At 34.3% G+C, this 24,021-nt stretch overlaps 3 protein-coding genes across 5 annotated transcripts in view; 2 read left to right on the top strand and 1 right to left on the bottom strand.

Annotated features, from left to right (window-relative positions):
- LOC105328942 (coiled-coil domain-containing protein 73) overlaps window positions 1-1,845 on the top strand; it is a 131,031-nt gene extending 129,186 nt beyond the window's left edge. Inside the window, exons 13-14 of the mRNA XM_066084102.1 lie at window positions 693-757; window positions 1,145-1,845. The gene's annotated coding sequence lies outside the window, so the exon portion shown is untranslated. The remainder of the gene's footprint in view (window positions 1-692; window positions 758-1,144) is intronic.
- A 1,140-nt stretch (window positions 1,846-2,985) lies between these two features.
- LOC105340738 (gamma-tubulin complex component 5) lies at window positions 2,986-17,953 on the bottom strand. Of its 2 annotated transcripts, none has more exons than XM_011446960.4 (23): window positions 17,804-17,953; window positions 16,504-16,610; window positions 15,993-16,104; window positions 15,255-15,354; window positions 14,923-15,002; window positions 14,282-14,547; window positions 13,992-14,081; window positions 13,491-13,584; window positions 13,114-13,339; window positions 12,692-12,894; window positions 12,110-12,225; window positions 11,615-11,847; window positions 11,381-11,494; window positions 11,005-11,251; window positions 10,613-10,775; window positions 10,221-10,283; window positions 9,494-9,585; window positions 8,895-8,973; window positions 8,475-8,595; window positions 8,019-8,179; window positions 4,215-4,429; window positions 3,741-3,841; window positions 2,986-3,460 (listed from the first exon to the last, which is right to left on the bottom strand). In XM_011446960.4, the coding sequence occupies exons 1-23, from the start codon at window positions 17,867-17,869 to the stop codon at window positions 3,390-3,392; spliced, it is 3,120 nt and encodes a 1,039-aa protein (XP_011445262.3). In that variant the 5' UTR covers window positions 17,870-17,953; the 3' UTR covers window positions 2,986-3,389. The 2 variants fall into 2 exon arrangements, with proteins under 2 accessions (XP_011445262.3, XP_011445336.3); XM_011447034.4 differs by having other exon boundaries at window positions 14,923-14,999.
- LOC105340647 (uncharacterized) lies at window positions 17,941-19,579 on the top strand. Of its 2 annotated transcripts, none has more exons than XM_034456331.2 (2): window positions 17,941-18,033; window positions 18,358-19,579. In XM_034456331.2, exon 2 carries the CDS (start codon window positions 18,366-18,368, stop codon window positions 19,041-19,043), a length of 678 nt encoding a protein of 225 aa, XP_034312222.2. In that variant the 5' UTR covers window positions 17,941-18,033; window positions 18,358-18,365; the 3' UTR covers window positions 19,044-19,579. The 2 variants fall into 2 exon arrangements, with proteins under 2 accessions (XP_034312222.2, XP_019927731.3); XM_020072172.3 differs by having other exon boundaries at window positions 17,961-18,123.
- The last annotated feature ends 4,442 nt before the right edge of the window (window positions 19,580-24,021 follow it).

Below are 24,021 nucleotides of genomic sequence, written 5' to 3'. Positions count from 1 at the left end.
ATTTAAAAAACAGGAAATTCAATGGTTATGCTGTTATACCTATCTTGTTAGACTCATGATGATGGTACAATATGCATGGGTTTTTTTGTCCCCCGCCGCAACGCGGAGCAGGTACATAGAAATGCCGAGCGTCCGTCCGTGGGTCCGTCCGTCACACTTTTTTGTAAGCGCTCTCATGCCTACAAATGTTGACGGATTTTCATTAAATTTATACCAAATGTTTTTACCACTATTACCTTGGTCAAGTTCGAAAATCAGCATTGGTCAATACTTTTTGTTGGAGTTATGGGACTTTGACCACAATCATGACTCCGTTTTATCCAAAAACTGACCTTGTAAGCGCTCTCATGCCTACAAATTTTGACAGATTTTCATTAAATTTATACCAAATATTTATACCACTATTACTTTGCTCAAGTTCGAAAATCAGCATTGGTCGATACTTTTTGTTGGAGTTATGGGACTTTGACCATAATAATGACTCCGTTTTTTTTTCTCCAAAAATTGACCTTGTAAGCGCGCTCATGCCTACAAATTTTGACGGATTTTCATTAAATTTATACCAAATGTTTATACCACTAATACCTCGGTCAAGTTCCTAAATCAGCCTTGGTCGATAGACTCGATACTAGTATACTGCTTGACGGGCGGGGGACCCTGGAATTCTATTTTTGTTTTATTTATTTATTTAGGTCAAGGTAACATTTCAACAAGAAAACAAGTGACATTTGGCAGCCCTCTTCAAGATATACATCAGGTATCACAAAATAGTCAACTTTTTTTATATCAGAATCAGTTATTAATACTTTCAACAAAGAGCTTATCGACTGCACATATTATTACGTTCTAAATAGGTTAGTTACTGACTGTACAGAAATTTGTGGGGTTGTCAACCTCCATAGTAGCCGAGGCGCATTCTGTTTTGTTGAGGACCAAAACTTTTTTGTAAATTAGTGTATAGAAGAAAGAAATGTGATGTAAATGACGTTGCATCCACTGTGTTGATTTAATTTAAATTTATTCAATGATGTTGCACCATTAAGTCCAAGGCAAAACAATTTGTTTTGTTAGTGGTGAAATTCAACATTCATTATTGAACCAATTCATTACCGGTAATATTTTTCTCTTTGTTTTGGAATTGAAGCTTTCACAAACCTCTGTGGAGGGTGTATCGCATGATGACGGTGACAAGGACCTTTTCTCAGACTCCGATGACAATGATACAGAAGATGGACTCTCAAAAGCACAGACCCAGGTCTCTGATAAAAGTCTCCCAGCTACCACTCTGCTCATCGATGGGAAGAGGGTAGAGTCTAGCAACACTCTGGCCTGCTGTGTGGATGACTTTCTTCCTGATCCTTCTCTCTCCAGAACCAAAACCATCACTGAAGACTTCGAATATCCTGAGGACTGCGATTTGGAAATTGCTACAAAATTAAACACTTTCAATAACAGGGAGCTTAAAGGCAGAATATCCGATACTATGGTATCTGAGCCGTCTTTGATGGGCAGAGACACAGTATTTGTGGATTCAGAAAAAGATAATATGTCTGTTCCTAAAACAATGTTTCCAGCTCTTGAGATTCCCAGTGCTCAAGAAATGATGGTATCGGCAACAACTCTGTCCAACCAGTACAAACGTACAATTGATGCCATACTGAATAAAGGCAAAAAACTCAAAACTGACAAGTGACATTGCTAATAGTTATTAGCCTATTGTAATTGTTATATGCCTTTTACTTGGAAAATACCATCATTACTTTTTTATGGAAAATATTTTTTTGTTGCTGTACTTGCCACATTTGTTAATGGTTCTTTAATTTTAATGAATACATGTAAATGTCACTGCTTATTTTCTATGTTTTTTTTTTTCATACATACTCCATCAAAATAAAAAAGTTCTTCAAGCAATTTTTTAAATAACAGACCTGCAGGAGAGAGTTTCCTACCATATAACAACATGTCTTAACATATTTCTCTTAAAAATAATAATTGTTAATTGCTATTTCACAGATGTTGACATGTAAGGCATAATTCCATGATGGATGGTTGTGGTACATGTAGAATTTACAAAATGGAGGCCCTCTAGCAAAACAACAAATTGTGAATGCAATACATGTGTTCTCCCAAACAGGCAACTTTACATATAGTAAGATGAAAATTTAAAATTAATATGTAAACGGTGGGACCGTTGGACCGAGCGCAGATTTAACACAGTGCAGGTTGACTTTTGTATGATAAAATCTATTTAAAACGCACACAGTAGGATCCACCTGCATGGTTGCCTACTCATACCATTCGTCAAAGTTAAACTAAACGTCGCGTGCTCAGTCAACATTATGACGTCATATTTCAGACGTAAAACGTTCAAGTTTTGTCTTCAGAAATAGCCGAAGAGAGTTACGTGATTCCGAATTTTTTTATTTCTTCTTTTATTGTTCATCAATTTAATTCATATGAATGCCGCTGTAATAAAATTGCATACTTTGTTCAGTATTTAAAAGATCAGTTCCTTTTCGTTAATGTTTTTATTTTCCATCTGATAATTTGATAAGACATACATAGAACAAGTTGTGTTTCTTGATTAAAGCACTATTGAAAATTATCTGGTTTCCCTTTTAATTTCTTTTAATTCGAATTAACTTCTATTGAAACACTGGAACTTATTTAATCGAGTTTAGGGGCAACAAACATCGATAAGTACCGATCAATCAATGATCGAACTAACTTTTTAAAAACAAAATGGCTGCCAAGATGGCGGCGCCCAGGGCTGGAAGAAATTTTTTTTGGCCTTAGTACCCCTGATTCAACTTTCACTTTTCACTGATTTTCTTATATATACGTGTTACCATTAATCCTCGCTTCGCGAGGCGGGCTTCGCCCGCCTCTCGCTGCGCTCGGTATTACTTCTGTTACACACTTTCCCACTCACAACTTGGTGATTACTCAGATTTCTGGGGGGAAACCAGTAGATAACACAGAAAATTGACTTACGAATATTTTAATTTCAAATACATGTCTGTTAAAATAAAATAGGTATCACAGATATATAACAGAACAAATTAAAAAACTCCCTCAGTTGTGAATTTGCCTCCTTTTTTGAAGATTCTGGATACAGTGTATACGAATTCATCACCATCCCAGTAGCACAAATTTTGAGAGAACATAAATCACTACCATTAGTCTCCTTTGTGTGGCATGAACATTCAGCTGTGTCGTAGATCACAGAAGTTTTATCAATCTCCATATGACACAAATATTCATTGGTCAAATTCACAAGTTATCAATCACTATCCACCGAGAAGAGCAAGTCGCTATGATTGGTCGCTCGTTGTTATTTATCGCTATTCAATGAGATGAACAAGCTGTTATATGTTCATTGGTCGCTATCATGTCACATGGGCTCTACCTTTTGTTAAGTGTTCTGTAGATGTGACTAACGCAAATGCTAGGGACTCCACTGAAAATGAAAGAGTAAAAATCAGTAAGTACATACATTCTTTGAAGGTAGAAATTAGTGATACGTGTATTTTGAAAATTCTTTTCTAATTAATTGGAGTTGTTTGCAATTTGTATGCATTTCCAGAAAATACATGTGAAAAATCATTTTTTCAGTTGACATATTTCTTTAACTTTCTGAGAAAAATAGAAAGCAGAAAGAAACCAAAATGAATTTCAAGATGCTGATGCACGTACCATTATTAAAGAATATCAAAGTCATAATCAGTACATGTACTTACAATGTGGAAAGGACCCCCTCTTGATGACGTTGTTGAGGAATGTAGAAAGAAACAGAATACATCTGGAGAACTCTATCTCCATACCCTCAATGGTCTTCAAACTGCAATACAAACAGATGGTTATTCTGCACTTAATACAAGTTCCCTTAAATATCATCTTTTGAGGACAGACAAGGGAACCATTCCAAAGATATTTCATTTCATGACAGCATCTTTCATTTTAAACAAGAAAAAGAGTAATTATAAACCACATCCAACCCCCTTCATGATGAATCATTTTGATGACTCTAAACCAACTATTATTCATGTGCGAGAAATTTTCATGAGGTTTGCAAAAGCCTCACTGTCACGAACCAGTCAACTAATGTCCCTGGTATTTTGTTTTCTAGATAATCTGCATCTTCATCGCAAACCAGTTTATCTCCATTAAATCGCAAAATAAAGTCATGAGAAATCAAATTTGGTTTACAGTACCTGATTTCATGGATGCCTTCGTCCCAGAGAGCCTGAAAGTTCAGGATCAGGTTGAGGACGTTCATCACTGCCTGCTTGAGAAGCTTCACCATCTTGTGCAGGAGGCACCGCTCGTGTATCGTGTTGACATATTTATTGTGGATTGCAATAATCTGATCTAGGTCTTTGGCTTTCTCCAAGTCTTGCTTAAATTCAATCCCTGTGCTATGTAAAATCTAAATAAGAAAATTTAAAGAGTGAATTAGAGGAGAAATGCATGCCATAACTATTAAATTACAGGTACTGTGGAATCATTAATTTTCGTGGGGGCCAATTTTCGTGGATTGCCTAAATTTTACAGCTTCGTGGGGACGTAATTTCGTGTATTCTCTCAAACCTACAGAGGAAATATGACTTTATTACCCTAATTTATTAAATTGTGGAGGATGTTAATTCGTTGATGAGAGGTACCCACGAATTCCACGAAAATTGAGCCACCACGAAATCTAATGATTCCACAGTAATCTGATTTTTATTCTGGTAGGTGTTGCATTAGAAAAGAACTGGTGGAATAAATAGAGATGTATCTTAATACAAAATTATTTTAATTGCAACTGATGAAAGTTTAATGAGATCAAAAAACTCTTACAGAAACTATTGTTTCTTTTCATTAAATTGTCAAAAATTCTGTTTACATTCTGATATACAGAACATTCGATTACTAGTATTCTCTGTATGCAAGTTTACGCGGGTAGGTTAAGGCAACTCCGAATTAAATGACGGGTGATATTATGATCAATTTAAACATTGTTTATTTTTACGAAAACAGCGCTGAATATTAATATAAAGTGAATGTGTTCGTCACGATATCATTTTTCTACTTCGGAATCCAGTTGATCTTTGAAGCTGCCGTGACTTCGGAATCCAGTCAATCTTTGAAGCTGCCTTGCCATGGTATCGCGTGACAGTTAAAAATAGATAAATTTTTTACCTTACCAAAAATTCAGAAAGTTTAACACTACCCCGAAGTTCATTTGTATGTATTATACAGTAATTCGATCAGCAATTAGTTTTGTTAGTTTTACTGTTAGAATCCTATTGTTGATCACATAAAATAATTATTGTCATTATTTATCGGAAACCCCCTCGACTTAATCAATTTCATAGAAAATATTACGAACTTTTCAAGTAGTTTAAGTCATATATGCTTTTGATATTTGCCTAATTCAACTTTCATAATATTCAGGGTAGTGTTACACTTTTGCCTTTTTTGTACACACTGACAGAGAAAAGGCCGGTCATGCCACGTAAATGTCTATCTGCTTACCTTATATCACTCATTAATAAAACAAAATATCCATGCCTGTATTATCCTGATTATATCCAAACTGACATTTATCTAAATCTTGTTTATCAGTATTAAATAAGTCATATTTTGGCATTGTTTACACTGCATTCCGATGATTTGTCTCCTAACATATTTGTCTCCCGACATTGATCTTCTCTACTAAACATGCATGTGACATCATCAATGATAAATATACATAATACAGAGGAATCGAAGATATATTCAGTTAGAAGAGTTTCTAGTGACATTTTACGCCTGTAGTTTTTATGATTTAAATCAGAGATAAAGTATAAATTGACATGTTTCTGATTAAAATATGACATCATACTGCTTATTGTGATGTCATATCTATCAGAGGAAATTTGATTGCTGAGAGTTGCCTTATCATACCCGCATAATTTCATCACAGTTTGGTATTTTGATAAAGGTTGAAGTAAATTGATTTATAACATTTTCTCCAATCATATAAACAAAGTATTAATTCAACTTTTCTTGCAATCAAACCACTGAAGCATTGAAGGATGGACAAGTCTATACCAAAAAAGTCTTCATAAAACCCAAACAATATTTTTAAACCACACTACATTGTACACAGTTTTTAGCTCACCTGAGCTGAAAGCTCAAGTGAGCTTTTCTGATCAAAATTTGTCCGTTGTCTGTCGTCGTTGGCGTTGGCGTTGTCGGCGTCGGCGTTGGCGTTGTCGTTGTAAACTTTTCACATTTTCATCTTCTTCTCCAGAACCATTTAGCAGATTTCAACCAAACTTGGCACAAAGCATAACTGGGTGAAGGGGATTCAAGTTTGTTCAAATGAAGGGTCACGCCCTCTTTAAAGGGGAGATAATTTAGAATTATTAAAAAATTGTAGGTTTTTTTCAAAAATCTTCTTCTCAAAAACTATTAGGCCAGAAAAGCTGTAACTTGTATGGAAGCATCCTCAGGTAGTGTAGATTCAAGTTTGTTCAAATCATGGTCCCCGGGGGTAGGGTGGGGCCACAATGGGGGAATGAATTTTTACATAGGAATATATAAAGAAAATCTTAAAAAATCTTCTTCTCAAAAACTATTAGGCCAGAAAAGCTCAAATTGGAGTGGAAGCATTCTCAGATAGTGAAGAGTCAAGTTTGTTTCAATCATGCTCCCCGGGGGAAGGATGGGGCCCCAATGGGGGGGGGGAAAGAATTTTTACATAGGAATATATAGAGAAAATCTTAAAAAATCTTGTTCTCAAAAAGTATTAGGCCAGGAAAGCTGTAACTTGTATGGAAGCATCCTCAGGTAGTGTAGATTCAAGTTTGTTCAAATCATGGTCCCCGGGGGTAGGGTGGGGCCACAATGGGGGGATGAATTTTTACATAGGAATATATGGAGAAAATCTTTTAAAATCTTCTTCTCAAAAACTATTAGGCCAGAAAAGCTCAAATTGGGAGTGGAAGCATTCTCAGATAGTGAAGATTCAAGTTTGTTCCAATCATGCTCCCCGGGGTTAGAATGGGGCCCTAATGGGGGGGGGGGGGGGAAAGAATTTTTACATAGGAATATATAGAGAAAATCTTAAAAAATCTTCTTCTCAAAAACTATTAGGCCAGGAAAGCTGTAAATTGTATGGAAGCATCCTCAGGTAGTGTAGATTCAAGTTTGTTCAAATCATGGTCCCCGGGGGTAGGGTGGGGCCACAATGGGGGGGATGAATTTTTACATAGGAATATATAGAGAAAATCTTTTAAAATCTTCTTCTCAAAAACTATTAGGCCAGGAAAGCTCAAATTGGGAGTGGAAGCATTCTCAGATAGTGAAGATTCAAGTTTGTTTCAATCATGCTCCCCGGGGTAGGATGGGGGCCCCAATGGGGGGGGGGGATGAATTTTTACATAGGAATATATAGAGAAAATCTTTAAAAATCTTGTTCTCAAAAAGTATTAGGCCAGGAAAGCTGTAACTTGTATGGAAGCATTCTAAGGTAGTGTAGATTCAAGTTTGTTCAAATCATGGTCCCCGGAAGTAGGGTGGGGCCACAATGGGGGGGGTGAATTTTTACATAGGAATATATAGAGAAAATCTTTTTTTTTAAAAATCTTCTCAAAAATTTCCAATTTGAGTGGGAGCATCCTCAGATAGTGCAGATTCAGGTTTGTTTAAATCATGGTCCCCTGGGATAGGGTGGGGCCACAAAGGGGGGGGGGGGGTATATAGGAATAAAGAAAAATCTTTTTACAGATACAACAAAAGGGGCTTGGTATTTACCATAAAAATATGTGGATAAAAATCGGCAGATATTTTAAATTTTTTTAGCAAGATCTACCGTACTTAGTTGTCAAGATATTTTGATTTTGTTACTGTTATGATAATTTGATCAGAGTTAAGGCTATTGTTGCTCAGGTGAGCGATGTGGCCCCTGGGCCTCTTGTTAAATGATGAGGCATGCTGCAATAGAATCATCAAAAGATATGTCAAAATTTGATTCGGAAATTAAATACCCTGGTCATGATATAGTTGTGCAGACTGTTGACAAAGTACGTCAGCCTCATTCTGAGAACATGCATGCGGTGAATACGTCCCTCTCTGGGCATGTCCTCATCAAGATGAAGAGAAAACTCTGTCCCCGAGTGACTCTGGAGCCCAAGGTCCTTCTCCAAGTCTGAAACAAGGTCACATTTTTATTGTTCCTGTGGTAAGTTTTTACTGCATGTAAACTTGGTTTATGATTATTCTCAAATGGATTTTTTTATGTTACCTAGTGAACTGCACTGTTTAGATTAAAATGATACATGACTACTACTGTAACAGTTTTAAAATACACCATCACAACCAATTTTCAGTGCCAAAAATATCTAAACCTAATGATTTTATATCCAATTTAGTTGAAAAATATTACAACAATCACTGAACAAAGAAAAACAAGTAACATCTATACATAATCATGGTGTACATACCACAGAATCGGAGCTCGTCCAGGCAGTACTTGGCCCGCTTTACCTGCATGAGGAAAGTGAAGATCTGGTTGTAGATTGCCTGACACTTGGAGCTAATGACCACATCCACTGGCCAGGGCACCTGTTAAAAGAAGATAGAAAAGAATTATATCACGCATCTGTGTTTTTTACCAGGCAAAACTACAGGGCACCTGTCAAAAGAGGATAAGGAGCTATACTACACATCAGCCAGATACAAGTATCAGATATCTCTGAATTTCCAGATAGATATATTTTTAAAGAACTAAACATGATTGATACACAGAAATTTAAGTACAAGTGAGAGAAAGGACAAGTTTATTTCAATAGAAATTTTACATTTTTGAGACCTTCAATTATGATATCAATTCAATAACTACTTTAGTTTTTATTTTCAAATACCTTATAGTGCAGTTTAATGCAGTCTGTGATATTAATGGGACGCCTGTCTTCCGGCAACTCCTCAATACTCACATACAACCTGTACAATAGACAATTACATACATGTATATACTAGTAGTAATCATTTTTTAATAATAATAAAATGTGTAAAACAACAAGATATATTCCGAATTTCTACCAACAAATGTTATTTATTTAATGAATTTTGCCTTAAGTATTTGCAAATATTTACAATCAAATGAGTAAACCAATAAAACTTTTATGTGTAATTTTTAAAAAAAATTTAAAAATTGAGAAGAACATTGTCATAATGAATTAAGGGTTACTTTTGCCCTTCTTTACTTGAAAATGGGTTCACCTATTAAATTCGCCCAGACAAGATTGTGTTTAAATAGCGATAAATAGAGCCTTTGGAATTTGCCAAGTTTTAAAATCGCCCAATGACAACGATGAGGAAAGGGGCAAAAATAAAACGGGGGCGAATATTTTCTAGTATATAATACTGGTATCTAGGTATCCATGGAAAATGCATCTGCATATTATAACAGATGAAATAATGGCACACTTTCCAGCATACAAAAAGCAATAGTTTCTCTTACCGACTAGTCTCCTCTGGATAATGGGTCTGTAGAGCTTCCTGTAGGATCAGGTTGACAGTAGAGATGTCTCTCCAGTGACTGTTGAGGCGTATCTGTCAGCAGAAAGGGGGGTTCATGATACTGTAGATTCCTTATTAAACGCGAGCAATCAATATCTGCGTAAAATCGCGAGAAGCACCCTTCATGGAATTTAAAATCTCGCCATTCTTTTTTCAAAGTTTAGAACAATAAGAAATAAGGTAAAGAGTTTTTTATTCTCGCGATTTGATACAAAAAATCAAGATTGCAGAATTAAGTACTAGCGTAATATAAGGAATTTACAATACATGACACATACAATGATACTTGTAATGATACACAGTGTTATTACAAAAGAATGCTTTCTTTGGTGATCTATGTGGGTATTAATGTTATGAACATTGCTGAAAAAAAATATATATAACCAGTGATGGTGAAGATGTTAACTTTGTTCTGCTATGATCTCTTCCTTTAAAGATAGCATGAGGCACCAAAGAAAACGTTTTACTGTTTAGATACATGTATATACCTTTATTTGAATTTATCTACCAGTAATATTATTCAGATAAATTTTGTAAAAATATGTTATCATTGATCATTATGCTACATAGAAGGAAGAGCCAATTCTTCAATAAATGATAGTTAATACAACTATTGAAAGTTTGTCATAAGTCCATGCACTCTGCGTTTTCAATGTCAAACATCCTACCTTGTCAAATATAGGGGTGTAGAAATCAAACATCGTATCACCAGCTTCCATCAGAAAGAAATGCTGAAAAAAGGAGCAAACGCAAGCACTTAAAATATCTTTTATTTTCAGCTTATTTGCTATCCCTAAAACTACAGTCAAACTTCATTATCTCGAACTAGTTGCGACTGTTTAAAACCTTCGAGATATCCAAGTATTCGAGATATCAAGGGTAAAACACTTAAAAAATAAGTGGATCGGACTTGAAAATCACATATCCACTGTATACATTTGAGATATCAGTGTTTGAGATATCGAAGTTCAACTGTAGTTGCAGCAAACAACTTTAACAAAAGCAAAATGCGAAAGAAAGTTGAAGTACAGTTGGTTGACTGTATTGGAATTTGTCTCACCCTCATAGCTGCCAGGTATCCCATCAGTCTGTACTCCTCCTTCAGGATCTGGACGAGGCGGGTACACACTCGGTAGTACTTCTGACTGATGTGGGGGTACAGACACTTCCTAAGGACAAGGTTTACTGGCTGTAATCTCTCCGTCTCCAGTATACTCAACATCCTAATGTAAGAGAGAAGAGAAATTCAGAAAGTTTTAACATTTCATTCGATTACTACATGGGAAATTTGATAGGCTTTCCACCAGGACACAAACCCAATGCCTAAGGGATACAGTGCCAGCATTTTTACAGTTGACCTATTAGAACCCGACACAATGACTTATATTCACGCTCCTATTAACCCAACAACAGTATCAAACACAGGACCCACTAAACTAAACTGGTTCTCACTTGCTATCCTGCTCTTCTTCATCTAAAGATCCTTGTAACCGGACATTACAGGAGTGAAAAATGTTCATGAAGTTAATCTTCAGCAGTGGATCAAAAATTCCCTTCATTTTCATCTGTCTGTCAATTTGCTCTGGGTACATGCTGATTTCAGGGGGCAGGGCTTCTGCAAAATCATCATGTGGTCGCGTCCCCAGCAGGTCTTGGAGCGATTCCAAAAACGACATGTACAACGACTTTTCTTTGTTCACTGTAATACAGCATCAAATACTAGTACAAAATTTAATGTACAATGTTAAGTTTTGCATTCCATTAAACACATATATGTACAACAGCCCTGAAGTTTGACAAAGTTCTATTAGTAAATTCCATTGCTTACCTCCACAAACATCGGCCAGTTTTCCGAGGTCCTGTAACATTTCCATGGACTTTCCTGCCAATACCACCTCCAAAATAACTGGCTCCAAAAACTCAGGGGCCCAGTGAGAAGAACCTACAAATTTTAAATGTACATTTACAAATATTGACACACAAATTCTAAAACTACAATATGACAATCTTTAAGATATGAAAATGAAACAATAATTTGCGTTACCTTCAAAATAATACTTACCTTTAGTCTTATCTACAGAGTTACTGCCCCTTTGTGATCTGTTATCCATGATTGTCTGTGCATGCTGGGATAGCTGTACAGAGTTACTCCCCCTGCTAGACTTGCTGTTGTCAGTACTCCTGGTGGTATGCTGGGACTGTTGGACTTCATCAGGCAGCACCGAGTCTGCTGGTACGTGTATAGTGAAGGCTGTCTCCCAGAAACTCTCATCAAGAGATTTCACATTCTCATTTCTGGTCAAAATGCATCAAGAAAGATAAATTAATACAGCTGTGGTAATGATGTTCTAATTTTTCAATCTCCCCCAAATTGATACACATAAGAATATCTCTTTCATACAGTAATTCAAGTGTTGAACTTAAGTCATTTCTACAACTACACCCGGTACCAGAACAAATGTCACATTTTAACACAGGTGGTGTAAATATGAAATATATTTAAAGATAAGAAGTAAACAAAAGTTCCTGTAAACAAAAGCTTCAAAATTTTTCAAACCTTTTGAGGATGAACTCTGCTCTGGGGTCGACTAGATTTCCGTTAGTGATCCACTCATCTATCACCTCTATGTAAGGCTTGGTGGTCTGTATCCACAGTGGGATCAGAAGCTCTGTCTGTTATGGAAACAAAATAAAAAGAAATGTGAGCAAATATTGGACCAACATTTTTTTTTAAAGAATCAGACGTGGTTGATTCATTCCATCTGGCCAAACTACATGTATATTGCATCAATATTTATTACACTAATATATACATGTATAAATGCAATTATTGGGTGGAACTAAAAGTTTGAAGCGTTGAAATTTATAGAAAGAAAACATCAAACATGAATATTATGTGGTTTCATTATAAATATTTATGGACATTGATTTTCATGGATTTAGTACATCACAGTTTCAAGGATACATGAATTTGCAACCAATGATGCCATAAATTCAACATATAATTATTCACATTCACTTATTGCACTTCAATGAACATTAAATTTCATAGATCAGCTTGAAAAAGCTGGTATATAACAAATATTGATGAAATCACAGTACTTAATTGAAGTAAGAGCAGTACAGAAATAAGCCTTACAATATCTGAAGCATTCTGTCCCAGCGTGTCGTACTCCACCACAGTATCAAACAGTACACTCAGTAGATAGGACGCCCTCTGACAGTTGTTGACCAGCCAATCGGCTTCCCTGACTCCTCGAATGTACACAGAGTGTAGCACTTCTATCTTCTTCAGCCACAACGACAAATCTCCATGCAGCATGGCCAGTGTCATTGTCTGCTCTGAAAATAAAACAACTTTTACACTTACACAGGCCATTATACTTCACACTTATCTTCACTTGGCATAACTTAGGAATACTTGGTGCTTCTCAAAATCCATTTCAAAACTAATGAGTACTGTATAAATCCATACCGTTTATCTCAATGTAAAGACACTTATATCGATGGGAAAATGTATAATTACAAGCCATTCCAAAAATCTGCAGAATTTCCACCTACCTTGCTGTATTATTTTTTTCTCAATTATCGTCAGCTCTTTCCTCAAAGATTTAATGAAGTTGGAGATTGCATTAGCAAATGCCTGGTAGGTTTGGCAAGTCAAGCTGTTGGGGTCTGTGATTGACAGGTCACATGACCCACAGATAGACTCCTCCTCAAAGCATAACAGACGATGTACATAGGAGCCGTACTTCGCAAAACAGGAGAGATAACTTTCCAAAGAATTCTGCAACATGATACCATAAAAAAGATTAAATAAGAATTACATGATGTAAAATAAATTTTAGCAAATAAAGATGACATCCTAAAAAGAGTGAAAAAGAAAAGGAATAATGTAATTATAGAAATTCATTTTGTTTTGCAGCATTAAAACTTACATCTGTTAAATGCTGGACATAAACATTTTCTCTCACAATGAATTCCTCTCCATGTAGAATAAACACAAAAGAATCTGTCACTCCTCCAAGGATCCTAAGAAAGTGAAAACATTTTGGTAGAATATTAAATCAAGACCAACTGCATCAATTCACCAAAAAAAAATTCCATTTTTGTTTCCTCTGGAGTTCATTTCTATCAACAATTATGCAATTATCACATCAATAGATCAGGTCTAAAGCAAGCTACACAACACAAACTCTCTTCTACTCCACACCTTAACAAAATCAGATACACGTGTACAGCTGTAGCTTCAACAGCGACAATATTACAACGCTTTCAAGAAGGGGCAACCTTGGTGGTTTAACATGTTTCGGGGGAATTCTCACTACTTCAGATTTCATAATTGTCAAATTAAACAAGTAGATACAGCCTTTTTAAATAGAAAAATGACTATTCTCTTTTGAAAGCTACTGAGAGCCCTGTTGATTTAATATACTCACCATAACACTTCCCTCAGGAGCTGTATCTCAGAGACAGTGATGTTGTTGTGGTTGCTGTAGATTGGATCAGTCGCCTCTCTGTATCTCTCCCTATCAAAGCAAATAAAGTAGAAAGAATCCTTATACCATAAGCTCAAATGTTCTACTCCTGGCTTAAATATTAGATTGAATTTTCAAGACTTTTCATCAACAAATTTGCTTAACAATTGATTAGAAACAGTTTCATACAGTGCAAAACAATCTGTATTATAAACCCCCTTCCCTACCCTCCTTTCAAACAATGCAGTTACCAGTCTTTCTTGAGGTTTTCAGTTGAGTGGATTTCCTCTGGTCGGTTCTGACCACACCAGTACTGGACTGTGACATTCCTGGTCAACCAGGTTGTACCAGATTCTCTGGGGTCCGGCTCCTCCTCTACACAGAATGTGGTGGCATCCACTGTAATGGCAGACAGGCTTGGATCCACCACCCCATTATCTGAGATTTCTTCAACAGGTTTCGGCCCTACAGGAACTATTGTTTCTTCATCACTAAGGGGATCCCAATCAGACTCTGACTAAATGTTCATAAAATCATAATAAGATAAACAAGCTTCAAAATATGCATGTATAAGTACATATTATTTTAATATTATCATAATGATAAACAACTGCAATCTACAGAGTCTTCAAGTTAACTGATCATAAATCTAAACTCTAGGACAATAACTTAAAATCTCTTTCTTTTAACTTACATACAAGAAACAATAAGTTTTTTAATTAAGTATCCATAACAGAGTTCAAATCTTCAAACTTTCCTTATCACATGATCATTTCAAAAGATCATAAAAAGTCAGTCAGAAAGAGAGAGAGAGAGAGAGAGAGAGAGAGAGAGAGAGAGAGAGAGAGAGAGAGAGAGAGAGAGAGAATTTGTGTCCAACAAAAAAACCTACATCTGAGTCAGCATATATTGTAGAGTATGTCTCCTCTCCTTCCCTTAGATACGCTCCCCAGTCAAAATCATCCACCACTTCTTCAAGTCAATACATAAATTTATTGTTTAAATCATAATACACATGATGTACTGTGTTTTTGCAAGCAATGCATGCACTGAATGATAAATTTCTATGGCATAAATGCTATATATGTATAAAATAATGACCTTATTCAAAGTCAAAATGAAGTGCAATGAATAATAACATAAATATGATTTCGTTATTAACTTTTTGAATATTATTGAAAGGGTCAATAAGTTTTGCATATTCATTTAGAGTTTTGAATGTACCTGGTACTTTAAGAACTTGGGGTTTTTCAGTGTATGCTGCATGGGTGGGATTTTCTCCAATATTCAGTAGCAGCAACAATAAACTGTAGTGGGTGTCTGTCTACAACATAAGTAACAAAATCATATCAATTCACATGTCACTCTTACATGACTTGCAATGTATGCAATGTAATATATACATCTGTAACACTATAGGAAACCTTATCAAACTTTAAAATGGAATTCCGGGATTACAAACATAGTTTAATACTTCATTAAAAAAGAAATAAATATTTGTGGATTTTAGATTTGGCACAAAGGTCAATTTAATATTTTTTGTCTGTTAAACATCTATAATTAGAGATACATGTACATGTTTTTAGGTAATAGATACAAGTCCCTTAAAAGAGACGACCATTATAATTAAAGGTCACAATTGTCCATCTTGCAAAGGTTATCAGTTTTTCTTTAAAAGATAAGCAAACTTAAATGCTCATTAAAAACTCAGATCCCTGCACAAGCTTTATTTGTCGGCCTTAAACATTTGGTGCATTTTAACACTAGGTACACGTATTGCATTTTATAGTGCACCAAGTCAAATGGTTGCAGTTCAAACTGCAGTAGTTGCACCTTTGCTTTTTAAATACAGATGAGAGTTTATCTGGTAATGGCATTTTGAAAAGGGTATCTTGTAATTGTAATTTTGGAAAGGGTTAAATAAAACATTTCAATGAAAAAAGGGACAAAAAATTGCTATACTTTTCCTGTATCGCGTCCTTCAAAACAGGGAGTAGAGAGGAACTGGTCACAAAGCCTCTGTAGACTGTTCTTTTTCTCCAACTGGGAGTGGATCTCAAATTTGTCCAGCATTCTGTAACAAAACAACAATATTTAAAAATGTTCTGTAATTTCAGACTTAGGCCATGATGTATTTACTCCTAATTACAGTTACACTAGAATAATAATAATCCTGCCCCTACCCTCCGTTTTAAAATGGCTTTTTGGAGTGTATCATATGATACATTATTACATGTACTAATATTATAGTGTACTTATATAATATAGACACAGTAATTCAATATTTTCTATAAAAACGGATGAAAAAATGTATTCCAAATATTGCTAGTGTTTAAACAATAATCTTGATAAAGTTGTCTTAAAAACATATTTATGATTGTATGATTTAATTGTGTATACTTCTACCAACACTATCAAAAGAAAGACCTACATGTAATCTACATTTAATTAATGAATAATTAATGTAGTTTACCCATTGAGGGATTTGGTGACTTTGTGGCTATCAACACTCAGGAAACGATGAAATTTGAGGTTTGTCAAGGCAAACTGTACACATAATCCGAAGTTTTCCTCCCCTTCCTGCAAAAATGTGTAAAATACAATTTTATGACAAAAAAAAGTTCATGCACGAGGGATGCATTTTTTCCTAACTACTGTGAAATCATTAAAATTTGTGGGGGCCAATTTTCTCGGATTGGTGAACTTTTACAGGTTCGTGGGTACGTAATTTTGTGTATTCTTTTATACCAACATAAGGACATATGATTTTATAACACTAATTAATCAATTTGTGGAGGATGTTAATTCGTGGATGAGAGGTACCCACGAATTCCACGAAAATTGAGCTACCATGAAACGTAAAGATTCCACTGTATTTAAACTATATGTATTTCCAACTTGGAAAAGAACTTCTCTAAAAATTAGCTGCATTATTCTATTCTTGGATACAAAGGAGACAAAAAATAAGAACGATATTTGGGAATACAAGGATATTTACATAATCATCAATTATATTGTACATAAATGCAAGTACATTAAGTACTGCATGTTTAAGGAGCTATAATGGAGTCAATATCATTGCATCAACAATATCAGATCGATATCAATTCAGCATTGCAGCAATTTAATATTTATGCTGTTGTCATCGTCATTTCTTGAACTTAAATTATCATACATTATTTATCCGTTTATTATTCAAAGGACTAGCTTACCTAACTATTGAAATGATATCCAGTTGATATAAATGGTGCATGGGTCAAACAATTAAAGGACGTACTAATATACTGTATTATGTGCATTGTTAAGTCATTTTACGTATATAATTTTGTTTTGATAAAACGACTTAACAATGCACTGGCGAGAAATGGTTCTTGGTGAGAATTGGTTGCATCCAAGTAAAGTTAAAATTTTTATTAGATGCATGTTAAATCAATTTGAATCGATATTGATACAGCTACAGTATATATTGACTGTAATTGACATCAACAACATGGTTAGTCATTGAAATGCATGACAGATTTATGTCTAGTTTGCAAATACATTAGGATTAACGTATAAATTAAAACTCGTAGGGAACTGATGTCCGGGGAAAGCTCTGATCTGCTGATTATTTATGTAAATGACCATGATACTTGTGGATATGGTGCAAGTCTAGGCAGAGTTTTAACTCAGAAAATTGACCGTTTCACAATGTTTACAATCGTTCTCTTCACCATTTATTAAGTCACTTGAAATTGTCTACTAGCTGTTATGAAATTATTCTACATCAATACCTGGAATCCAGTTATTTGATTAACTAATTTTTTGATGTCATTTTCTATGTTCAGCCACCGCGCCATTTTTGTACTCTCGGAACTCCTCGAGAATATAGGTTGAATATCGGGTTTACATTATTGAGATATTCCGAAGATTTTCAAAGTTTACGAAAAATCTCGCTGTGCACGAGATAAATACAAAGCAGAAGTTTTCAGAACCCAGGAACATTTGTTTGGCGCCTGTCAGTGTAAACAAACCATTTTTTAATTCCTTTTTAAAGAAACGTGTTGCTGTATGTAAAGATGCTATGGTGAAATCCCTGAATAACGTGCATTATGTAAGTTTCGTGTTTCCCACTGGGAAGGCTGTGTGGCATATTTTTATCTGTTTTGACCGGTTATACACCAAATCATAAAATGCGATTTCGTAATGCGATATGAAGTCCATGTTTGTCGTGTTTATGTTTGTTGTACAGTCCATGTAAAAAAATAACGTTTAATTTTTTTTTCATAGCTAGTAGACATGTACAAATTTACTTGTGACCCTGTAATGATATTTCCCTTTTTTGCAGATGAAAGTATGTCCCAAAGTGGTTGTTACTGTTGCAACCCTGTGCCAGCAGGTATGGACGTTGACAGTGCTCTACATGAACTTGGAATGATCAGTTCTGTCACAAACAGCAGAAGGGAATACTTGCGCGAACGAAACAGGCACACTAGAGCAAAAGAATTGACTCAAAGTTCCAGATTTAAAATTGTTCAGATAGACCCTACATATGTGACAGGTTTTAGTTCTAGTACATCTACAGATCCAGGATCTCCATTTACAAGTGATAAAGATTCCAATCGTTCAGCACATTCCATAGAATTTGGAACAGGCTATAGGGATCCAGAAGAAGAGGCAAATATACGACGGAACATGAAATGTAGGATAACTCGAATGTCCAGACTAAGAGCTGGTCGTTATCAGAGGTTCCGAAAGCCTTACGAAGTTCCATGGCGGATAAATCAATCTCTTCCAGAGACGGAAATGAGGCAGACCGAAAATGAGTACCTGCTTTCAAAATCCAACTCTGCTTCGCCGATTAAAGCGCCATCTGAGACGTCATTGACTAGGTCAAGGTCGCTAGGCAACCTTGACATTGCGAAATTAAGTCTGAATGACTTTCTTGAAAAGAAAATTTCCCCTGCTGAAAAAGAGGAGATGGAAAAAGTTTCGAACCATTTAGAAAACCTCCATGTTACAGAAAGCTCTTGACGAAGGATTGTAATTTTAAAAGAGACCAACAATATCCAAGCTTATGTCTGTTGTATAACTGTATATGGGTGAAAGATTATATAGGCTCTTTATGTTTAATTTATTTTGAGTGAATATTTATTCTGAATGAGAGAGATGATTTGTGTTTACAGACAATTGAATATTTTAAATATGGATAAATTAAAGTATAAAATCTTAATAAGTGCGCTACAGTATTTTACAGTATATTCAGAAAGATTTTGGAATTCTATAATGAATTTAATATTGATAATATATTGATTAAGTGACTGACTTATTTATTTGTGTATCATCTATATGTAACAAGTCCATAGACTTGAAATTCAAAATTCATGTAATTTTGGATAAACTTGAATTTTCATTCTACTCTATTTTTTATCTCAGTCCCATTTGATTGCATATTTTGTACTAATTTGAATGATTAAATTGATAGAATGTACATGTAATTACACTTAATTGTTTCTCTGTCCAAATACTAAACAACACTAAATATTTTACAAATGAATGGGTCAAATGCATTTCACCTCTCTTTCTTAATTTTTATTTGGGTTTTTTTGGTGTTTTTTTTGGTTATTTTTTTTTTATTTTTTATATGGATATGTGTTCCTATATTCAGAAAATTTTACATTCCTTAATCCTCTTTTATTTTCAATGGAACTGCACACGGCCCATTATCTTCTTACTTAACATTCAGTCAATAACCTATTTCTGATCTTTTGAGGAACACCCATTTTCTGTGGTATCTCACTTTTTAGTCCACATTAGTTGCTGCTGTTTCATTTAATAATTAATATTCTTGGGCATCTATTTCTGAAGATTTAGTGGAAAATCAAGGGTTCGTACATTTGTGGAAATGATCCTTTTCATAAAATATTTTGCTAAAAATTGCCCTTCAATGAACATTTATCTTAAATCACATGAACAACAAAATCTGGTATTTATTAATGAAACTGCGCTGCATTTAATTTGGTTTGCATCTTGTTTATAGATGGACAGAGATCAAATCAATTTCCCAAAATGATTATTCATGTATTTATACAATGCACTCACTATACTCTCTGGTCTACAGAAACGGGAATTTTATTTCAGTAATTTTTTTTTTAATTTGGATTTTGTGCTTCTTTATCAAGGATCCAAAATGGATTTCCCATGGTTTAAGATGACATTTTGAATTCCATAAGGAGGCTGGGTGGTCAACAAATTTTCCACCAGATTTACTTAAAATAGAAATTTATGCCTTTATTTTAGCCATAATCTATTACTGTGGTTTCATCAATATTCATTAAATACCAATTTTCGTGGATTTCGTTGTTAAGTTGATCCACAAAATTTACTGTTCATTGAAGTGCAATTTCTGTTATCATTTTGTATTGATAGGGTCATTGGCCTTGAATTTACGTACATTGTATCCTTTAAACTGTGATTTTCACTTTATCCACGAAAATTGATACCCTTGAATATTAATGAAACCACGGTATTAAGTAAAGAAGCAATCCTTAAATTTAAGTTTCAAATGATTTTTTCTCTACACCTTTATATAAAAAGCTCTCCTTTCAAAGGAGATTCAACTAGTCTGAAAATGGGCGTGACCATCCAGCAGAGCTTTTAAAAGATGTAACTACATATGCCAATTATAGATTTACCTTTTTGTCTCAGGGTATCATTTTTCAAAATGATAAGGTCAAAGTTCTATCACATCAATATAGAATTTTCTGTACAAGTTACAATTTTAAGTGAAATAGAAGGTTCCAAAAGGAAATGGTGAATGAATGAAAGGTTTAGTAGCTGTACAAGTAGATAAATGTGTGCTTTTCTTCGTAGGTGTTGCACAGGTAAAATGAAGATTGAAAATGTTTATTTTAAATAAAGTACAACATTCATATCCTCTAAGTTTGATTCCTTTTATTTCTTACTCAAATTAATTGTAATTCACAGCTCTATAGAAACTGACAGGACTGAAATCTACACAACCCAGTTCTAACCAGTATCGACTGGTCAAAACCTTCAGCAACCTGAGAAAAATAATCATGGACTGCACGAAATAATCATGTCATACTCAAATTCCCATATAAGACGACCTTGCTATTTATTGTACTTAATGTGCTGATATACATTAACAATAATGTAGTTAACTTTACTTACTCTTTATGGTCGATTTATTAATTTGTTAAAGAAAGATGTAAATATGAACAATAAAATGCTTTTTTTGACGATCCATGCAGGTTATGATGGTAGCGATCATTGCAGAAAAAAATTACGCAGGTTATGCATTTTTCTGCAATGTCGCTACTTTCGCATCCTGCATGAATCACTTAAGAAAGCATGCAAATTATTGAACTGGACCTGCCCTAATGGGATTAATACCCCCGCAATGCTATTTCAAATGGGACAAATATGAATTTAATTTAAGGTAACTAAAATAACTATTTATCATAAAGGTTTGTGTCATAATTAAAAATTATAACAGAATTGAAAATATATATTGTTAGAAAGAAAAAAGTTAAAAGCGTCTGTAATTCACTGTAAATACATATTTACAACATTTACAGATCTGTATCCGATGATTTTTTTTTTCATTTTTATTTTATAGAGGAAAAAAGCCGCATTGACAATAACCCTCCCTTTGCAGTAAATGAAAATAGCCATTAAAAGCTCTTAGATAGACTAAACCTTCTGTATGTATCTAATCTGAGTCTTTATAGATGCAATTAGCCGTTTCAGCAATTTACTCTCTTTCTCCTTTTTGGTATAATGCAACTCCATATGATATCTCAGAAAATTTATCTCATAGGACAATATTTTTTTTTGATGGGCTTGTTATGTGAAAGTTGGATAAACTCGAAAAACGCTATCAAAATTTTCATACTTCCTTTATTTAAGGTCGCTCGCATGTTTGCTGACGTCACGATAGGAAAGTAGGACTCGACTTAAACAATAATACAGATAATCTTTACAACATGGGCCTAAAATGAAATTTTTCAAAAAGCTTGAAGACAGTTTATTATCAAGTAATAACGATTTAAAAACGTGACATACAAGAACACATTTTATCCATAAAATTGTTCTATCTAAAAATCATGTTTAGGCAACTAAATAAATTTAAACTTATCTTCACTCTTATGCGTGAGATCAATAAGTCAATGTCGGACAAAACCAATCTGATTAAACTACATGTCTCAACAAGAGCGCATGTAAAGCGCAGAGAGATCTGACAGAAACCATTAAGGGTCTTATTCCATGACGTCACAATGAACTTTGATTCAACTATTCAGATGGCAAGTTACGCTGTTTAGCTCATCTGAGCTGAAAGTTTATGTTAGCTTCTTTTAACACTTTTTGTCCAGCGTCCGCCCTTCCGTCCGTATATAACCTTTTAGCTCACCTTAACAGAAGGCTCAAGTGATCATAGGGGGTCAAAATTTTACATTGAAATCAAATATAGAGAAATCTTTTAAAATTGTCTCAAACATCAAAAATCAAAGATAACAGGGCTCCCAGAGATGAGGGATCACCCTTAAAAGACCACCATCATCATATTACATGAATAGGAAAATCATAGTTACTAATTATTATAAACATTGATGCGTGGCTTTACGCAATATCGTATATAATCATATACAATATTGCATTATATTATATGTAAATTTCAAACTGTATTGTGTGATACAAATTTTATCAATATATAATTACATCTACAGATTATGATTCCCTCTATTTCTTATGGAAACTTATTGTTAATTCATGGTTCGAAAGAAACTAACAGGAATGAATTCTACATGGCCCGTTTATCGATTGGTAGAAACCTGCATCAACCTAAGAAAAATAAAGGACTGCACGAGATAATCATGATTATGTCATATTCAAATTCCCATAGGATACGATTTGGCTGTTTCTTTAAGTTAACGTATTGATTTATATTAACGGTAATTTAGGTAATCTTACCTCCTTTTTACGATAAATTTATAAGGAAAGAAATTTCATTGTATTAAAAAAGATATAAATATAAACTTTACAATGTTTTCTTTGATGATTTCAGCAAGTTTCCGTAAGAAATAGAGAGAATCTTAGTCGGTAGATGTAAATATAATATGATATTATGTTGTATCATATTTACATCTACCTAGCATGATTCCCTCTATTTCTTATGGAAACCGTTTAACTTACAGTTATATATCATTCATAGCTCTAAAGAACAGCTGTGTAAACTGATAGGACTGTAATATACACGCCCTGTTTATCGATTGGTCAAAACCTACAGCGACCTAAGAAAAATCACGGACTGCACGAAATAATCATGATGATGTCAAACTAAAATATCTAAAGTAGACGATTTGGCTGTTTCTTTTAGCTAACGTACTAATGTACATTAACAGTAATTTAGTGCATTTTCATTAATTTTAACAATCAATTTATTAATTTGTTAAATTAAAGATGTAAATATAAACAATAAAATGCCTTTTTAATGATTCATGCGGGTTATGAAGGTAGCGATCATTGCAGACAAAAAAAATTTCTGCAATGTCGCTACCTTCATATCCCGAATGAATCACCAAAGAATGCATTTTATTGTTTAAATATTATAAGATATAAATCATATTCTAACAGAAAAGGCAGATTATTGACTATAGTTTACGAACCGCAAACTATAGTTAACGATTCCTTTTTTATAATTTTCATCTGTAAAACTATATATAACGGTTGATTATCTAAGTTTACCTGTCTGCAAATAACGTTTACAATAGATTTTGCTGATAAATATAGATTCACATCTGTAAAACTATAATTTACATTCGTTTTTCACAGGTGATAAACTTGGTTTATCAACTTTTAACTATAGTTTACGGATGCTAAACTATAGTTAACAATAGTTAATTGTTAACTATAGTTTACGAACCGTAAACTATAGTTAACGATTTGTTGACTATAATCAACGATCTGTTAACTAAGTTTTATCTGCAAA

The sequence above is a fragment of the Magallana gigas genome, chromosome 5 (genome assembly GCF_963853765.1).
Source record: "Magallana gigas chromosome 5, xbMagGiga1.1, whole genome shotgun sequence".
Taxonomy (NCBI): domain Eukaryota; kingdom Metazoa; phylum Mollusca; class Bivalvia; order Ostreida; family Ostreidae; genus Magallana; species Magallana gigas.
Note: the sequence above shows the minus strand (reverse complement) of the source record. Positions and strands in the feature narration are given on the sequence as shown.